At 42.8% G+C, this 7,500-nt stretch overlaps 1 protein-coding gene across 1 annotated transcript in view; it reads left to right on the forward strand.

The window, feature by feature from the left end:
- The window catches only part of dnah5 (dynein, axonemal, heavy chain 5), a 200,309-nt gene that overhangs the window by 22,884 nt on the left and 169,925 nt on the right, over positions 1–7,500 (forward strand). Inside the window, 3 exon segments of the mRNA XM_063199962.1 lie at positions 1,935–2,256; positions 3,903–4,109; positions 7,424–7,500. The exon segment at positions 7,424–7,500 is cut by the window's right edge and continues 95 nt beyond it. Coding sequence (XP_063056032.1) covers positions 1,935–2,256; positions 3,903–4,109; positions 7,424–7,500 — 606 coding nt within the window.

Consider the following 7,500-nt stretch of genomic DNA (forward strand, 5'->3'; position numbering starts at 1 on the left):
GATCATTGAGAGGAAGACATTTGCATCTTTTGAAGACCATGGTATTTATGCTGTACCTTGCTGGCATTAGAGTGAAACTCAGGAACTCATGTAAGTGTGCACATTGCTGATCTAGCCATAGACTAATCTACCTGGTCCATTAACAGTCACCTTCACTAGTTCATAAAACCATTGAAAAAAAACTGTCTAAAGACATTTCTTGACCCAGTCTTGACTTAAGTTTCTTGTTGAGTGGTCTTCAGGTTTCAGCCTGTTTTACCTTGGCCATGTCTCTTAGTGCTGAATACAATGTTCTTGTGGACACACAATATAGGTTTCAGTTCTGGAATATAACAGCACTGCAGGTAATACTTTTGTGGTAGTTTCATCTTCAATTCTTCTAAATCTGGCAGTGACTTTGTGAGCTCATGTCATGTGACACTGATGGCTTTGTAACAGTGCTTTAGATGGATGTGACCAATATTTCAAGACAGCCACACCCCTCTGGAAGACATCAAAATTGTTTATAGTATTTTTGGAGTTTGTTAGATGTCTTTTGTGGCATAATTATGCACATTAATTATGCCCTGATATAGGCTATTGGGCTCCTCCGATCACACCGTCTCTTATTACACAAATATGTATGACCTGGAATGCTTAAATCCAATAGGTCAGCAGTGGTCAACAGTGGTCAAAAACTGTCCGCAGTTTATTTGTTCCTGACTGGAATCCTTTTAAATATATTTTAGTTCCTAACGTGAAACACTTCAGACTTAGGCTATGTCTGCAATAATGGGGGAAATTATTTGTGTGTTTATTTATATAAGATACAAAAAACACCCATTTTGTGCATTAAAAACAGCCTAAATCACAACTTTTAATCCATTAGCTATTAAAATACATTAATTGTGGAAGTTATTATAGTGAAAGATTTAGACTTCCATTAGAAATGAATGCGGGCCATTTTCGATCCACGTCTAGAAATTAGTGATTTAATTCCAAATTCATGTTTATTTGTAAAATAAAAATATAAGAACATTTTAAAAAATACTTTTTTGAATTAAGGACCACCTATATAATTACTTTTAGAAGAATTATGGGATAAAATGTATTGGTTTTAGAAGTTGTGTGAGAGAATACATGATTAATGCTCAGAAATACATTGGAAATGAATGCGGGTCTATTTTAACCTGACTCTCGCGGAAGTGTAACGAAGATGCACGAAGCACTCGGGGTCTCGCGAGAGCCAGGCTAGGTCTATTTAGACCCATGTTATGCGTTAGTGTGAGTCCAATGGCTTATGCATTAAAGGGTTACTTAACATTGCATTAGACTTTGTGTAATGACAAAAAATACATTTGTTGTATTCTTCTCTATGCCGTCAAACTCACAGAACACATGGGATCGAAAAAAACGAAATGTCAATGACGAGGTCTTTTTTTTTCTTGCTTGCTTTCTTATATGGATTTCACATTTGAGGTCCCATGGGTTCTTTTGAAACGGTCCAATTTTAACATTATTGTGCATGGATCAATATGCCGTTATGGATTAAATTGCAGGCATTTTTGTTGTTATACAAGATAAAATATGATTGTTATCACACTCAAACATAATTAAAAATAGGCTTAGGGCTAGTTTAGGCACTGCTATTTCAAATTAGAATTTCAAATTCAATGATTTCTACTCAATGTGGACCCAGCTTCATTTAAAAGCAAAACATGACAAGAACACTGTATGCACATAAAGTAAAGTGGTCTTGATGCAAGGTTGCAAGGATACAATGACACAATGAGTTTTATTTGTCATAAGCATAGAAATCTTAAAAGTAAAACATTCAGTGAAATCCTTGTATCCTTGTGCAACATGTCTCTTAAATATAGCATGAAATATAACAGGAATAATATCACAGAAATACTAGTCGATCATATAACACCGGTACATGTACTATATTGTAGGCTGGGCATTCCAGACCTAGGCATCCCGGACAAATACCAGCGGCTCCTGCAGAACTTCGGCCGTGACATCGAGATGGTGTCGCGCACCTACACGCGGCAGAAGCAGGAGCCGCCGCTGGGGCGCGACCTTCCCCCCGTGGCGGGCCGCGTGCAGTGGGTGCGGCAGCTCTTCCGCCGCATCCAGACCCCCATGGAGATGTTCCAGCAGCAGCCGGGGGTGCTGGACACGGCCGAGGCCAAGCGCATCATCCGCAACTACAACCGGCTGGCTCGCGTGCTGATGGAGTACGAGATGGTCTATCACAGAGGCTGGATGGACCAGGTACGCACCGTCTTGTAACTGCACACACACACACACACACACACGCATGAACGTGCGCACACTCAGGAACACACACACACACATGCATACACAGCAAGTACTTGAGTTGATTATAATTACAATTGGTGCACAAAATGAAATTCATTTCATCAAAGGGATTTTTTTAGCTTATAAATGTCACCAAACATGACATTGATGGACACACACATGTATGTATACACACACACACACACACACACACACACACACACACACACACACACACACACACACACACACACACACACACACACACACACACACACACACACACACACACACACACACACACACACACACACACACACACACACACAGAAATGGCACACACAAATACTACACACATACTGTACACACATAAGCACATATGCACTATAGTCCTTGGGTGATTATTGTGGTTGTGTTGAATACAGTTAATTTAACAGTGGTTCACTTCCTTCACATCCACAAGGGCAACATTTATTCATAAACAGTGAAAGATATCGAAGAACACACACACACAGACACACACACACGTACACGCATACACACATGCACACACGCACACACGCATGCACACACACACATGCACACACGCACGCACGCATGCACACACACACACACATAAACGCACACACACTAGGGCTGTGACTCTATCGAATCGAATCGTGATATGCAGTCACGATTCTGAATTCACCTTTGACTAAGGCTCACCCTAAAATGCTGTTTGACCTATTAAAGCGCAACAGAAGGACAAGGTCAGACAGAAGCCGGACAGTTTCACTGCGCTACATTGAGATCAATCCAGAAATGTCATGTTTTCAAGTATGTTTAAGCAAGATATTATAGTCATATTATTATTAAAATATGATTGGAAATTGTGCCTGGGGTATTTGTGACAAAAGTGCAACAGGAGGTAACAGGAGGCTTTCCGGGCTAATGCTTACTAGCAGTTGGATAGTCTGGCTTGAAGGGTCTCGGCATCCTCACACTCGACTAGAAAGCACAGGGATCGACACTCATGCCATTATCTTAGTCGAGTAACTTTTCAGTAAGGTTGTAAGCAAAACACGAACTTGTTTCAGGGTAGGATTTTGTTTTTCTGACCTAATTACTGTAATGAAGAAACAGCGCTAGAAAAGTTAATTATCCGTCACGTCAGGATTGTTTGGACTAGCAGTTGATGGACGTTATTTTGTTAGGCAACTGAAGATATAAACACCAAACATTAAAGTTACACATTGATGCGTTGATATCACAGCATAGAAAGTTTATCTGTCCAACCTAGCAACTGTAACTCAAGAGGGCAGGGCTTATCCAAAGGCGAATTGCGATGCAAACGCAATATCGTGATGTGTCCTTTCACACACACAAACACGCACGCACGCACGCACGCACGCACGCACGCACACACACACACACACACACACACACACACACACACACACTCTACACACACACACACACACACACACACACACACACACACACACACACACACACACACACACACACACACACACACACACACACACACACACACACACACACACACACACACACACACCGTAATTCCCTTCAAATATACCAATACTCCTCACTCTCTTATGCCACCCCTGCCTGTGTAGATCGAGGTGGCGCGGTTGGGCCTGCAGGCCTCCCTGCTGGTGAAGTGCCCGGAGACGGCAGAGCTGTACGTGAACTTTGACCCCCAGATCCTGACGCAGATCCGGGAGAAGGACTGCATGACACGCATGGGCCTGGAGGTGCCGCCGTTCGCCCTCGCCCTGCACCAGAAGCAGCACACGCTCAAGAACCACTACAACCAGCTGCAGGTGGGCATCGCACACTGGCATGGCATCCATCAGCAGGCACTGTTTTGGAGGCCCTAAAAAAATGGTTAGGAACCCCTCCCCTGCACCAAACCGTGTTAAATTCAAACTTTCTAAGTGTTCATTTAAAGAGCACTCAAAGAGAGGGACCATATATTCAGAGAGAAATGTTGAATTACGGCTGCATTTTTATTTTACTGTGTAACATCACATCACCATCCTCAATGGCATCGATCACTCTGACTGGCATCACACTAACATGGCATCAGCTTCACAACATTTATCTGGTATCAGCCAGACCAGTGGTTTTAAAAGTGGGGGCTGGGGGGCGCAAGGGGATGCCAGGGGGTCCGTGGCAGGTTGGCAGGAAAAATATAGCAAAATAAATTTAATACATTGAAAAAAGCTAAACAATCCCAGTGGAATCATTTTCTTCTTTACAATGTTTACATATGTAGTAGCCCCTTAATGCGCGCCGTACCTCCAGTGGCACGCGGTAATAGTCATTGAAATGTAACTACCATAGCACTAGAATACTATGACACAACACAGGCCCTTTAGTAATGCACCACAACTTGGTCATTACCATACTGGTAACAACAAATTTATAAAGCCGCGTCTTAAGGGGTTAAACTTACTGTACTTTTGTACTTTGGTTTAAGAATGCACCAAATTCATTGAATTGTGAAATAGTGTGACACGGCCCATGCAGGGGTACTTAGCTGGAATTTACTGGTATATGGGGGGCTTTTTGTCCTGGAAAAGTTTGGGGACCCCTGAGCCAGACCACCCTGAAACAACACATTTGCTATCATGGCACCCACACACACATTGGCATCAGATACATCATCCGCGCTGGCAACAGACCTGCCACACTGGCACAGCCATGGGCAGGCAATTAAGCAGTCATGCTTGTTGCCTGAGGGTTGACACTGTGTGTTTAGTTTCAAAATTACAAAAAAGGGACTCTCTTCGCTGGCACCACTACCCACACAAGGCTCACCTGACATAATGGCATTACACTGACACCAGATAAGCCACCTCGATATCACACTGGCATAATATTTGCATTGCTGGCATCGAAGCTGTGAATAGACCTGGTGGTTAGAACATTGGTCTTGTGATCAAAGAGTTGTATCCATTTACTCTCAATGGTTGTATCCCATACACAGTGAATTTTACAGTGTTACTGCAATTAACTCATTTCAGCCTGATGACTCGTATGTTGTTTAACCCACTGATGCCTGATGTTGCCTTGCGCAACATTGGCTCTGGTGCCTGGAGCTGCATTACGCAACATTCAGGCTCATGAGATTTGAGACAACTTTATTTAAAATCTCTGTTTGTTTGAGATGAATGAACACATTCTAATGAAAGATGAGGGTCTTAGTGTTTAAATGCAACTCAGTGCACATTTTTATGTGCTTCAGAAGCTGAGATATTTAGGTTTTTATAGGCTGAGGGCAGCTTTTCTTAAAAAGGGTCAGGCATTCAGCACCCTTTTTTGCAGGTGCCTTAGGCGTCAATGGGTTAACCTTTGATGTCTGGAAACACATACGCTGCATTCAGGCTCTTGAGATTTTAGCGCTTTTTTTTTTGAAAAAAAATGTGAGTATGTTACAGCTGAATGAACACATTCCAATGCAAGATGAGGGTCTTAGGGTTTAAATACAACTTATTTGAGGTTTTTATGTGCATCAGAAGCTAAGATATTTAGGTTTTTATAGGCTGAGGGCAACTTTCCCAACAAGGGCTTAGGCATTCAGCAGGCGTTTGCAGGTGCTTCAGGCATCAATGGGTTAAACACTCAATTTAGAGATGATTTGACATCTGGACTGCATTTGGTCACAGAGTACTCTCTAAGTATTTGGGTAGTCGTTGCCTAATGGTTAGGAAGGTGGTCTTAAGGTCAGAGGGTTGCATGTTCCAATCCCACCCTTACCTCTCCCTACACCTCCATCCATGGCTGAAGTGCCCTTGAACCCCACATTGCTCCATGGACTGTAACCAGTACCCAGTAAAATAACTGAAAGCTGCTTTGGATGTCAGCCAGATGTGAGGTAATGTATGTGTTGAATCAGCCCTCTATTTTTCACTGTGTACCAATAGGAAGAATATGGATGGTCTTTTACACCCTCTGAGACATGAGGCGTCTATATAATCCCACATTGTTTTACGGACTGTAGTCCGTGCCTTTTCAACTGCCATATTTTTTAGACTACAAGTCACGCCTGACTATAAATCGCAGCCAAAAAATCCTTATGAAGAGGAAAAAAGCATGTGTAAGTCCTCCTGGAATACAAATCACTCGGCAGCATATTCACCCATTTATGAACTTGTTCATCTTGTTCAGGCTTTTGAATTGTCTGATGAAAAGGACGTTTGATGAAAAGGTTTGTGCAGATGCTGGAAGACACGCGTATACAGCACAAGTCACAACAACTGAAACTTGGGGCCTGTTTATTCATACCCGCATATTTTGATAAAGGAACATTTTTCTTGAATATTATTTTTGTTCACTTCATAGGAAAATCAGCATAAATGTGCTGCTGAGGGCTGTCATAAACACCTTAAGCCTGTGCGCGGTATGGAGAGTGCCATTCAAGTCTGCGTTTATCTCTGTTTATATACAAACGCTAACCGGAGTTTTAAAAAAATCTCCACTTTTGCTTGAGTTTTTTTAAGCTTAGCAAGTAGCTTTGGACAGAAACACCTCCTACCATAAGCACAATGCAATGACATAATGTAACATCAGCCATCCTGGCACCTCTCTGGCATTACACCAACCACCCTGGCATGACATCATATTGGCATTGCACTGGCATTGTTGGCATGAGCAAGTAGTTTTGATGAATGACAAAACACTGTCAGCCAAGAACCAATCCATTAGTTACACAGTGTAGGCTTGCACAAACTCTTGGCATTACAGTAAAGGGTCAACCTTCAGTGTGGACAAAGTTGACAGTGTGTGTGTGTGTGTGTGTGTGTGTGTGTGTGTGTGTGTGTGTGTGTGTGTGTGTGTGTGTGTGTGTGTGTGTGTGTGTGTGTGTGTGTGTGTGTGTGTGTGTGTGTGTGTGTGTGTGTGTGTGTGTGTGTGTGTGTGTGTGCAGTTTCTGTAAAAAATACTGTATGTCTGTCTGACTGTCTGTTTGTCTGTATCTGTCTCTCGCTCTCTCTCTGTCTGCCTATCTGTGTGTGTGTGTGTGTGTGTGTGTGTGTGTGTGTGTGTGTGTGTGTGTGTGTGTGTGTGTGTGTGTGTGTGTGTGTGTGTGTGTGTGTGTGTGTGTGTGTGTGTGTGTGTGTGTCCTACGTCTCAGCTGGTGCTGAGTGAGAACAGGCGAGTGCGGGGGAAGATCCAGAGTGCGTTTGAGCAGCTGCTGTCCCCTCACGTGGC

The sequence above is a fragment of the Engraulis encrasicolus genome, chromosome 5 (assembly GCF_034702125.1).
Source record: "Engraulis encrasicolus isolate BLACKSEA-1 chromosome 5, IST_EnEncr_1.0, whole genome shotgun sequence".
Lineage (NCBI taxonomy): Eukaryota > Metazoa > Chordata > Actinopteri > Clupeiformes > Engraulidae > Engraulis > Engraulis encrasicolus.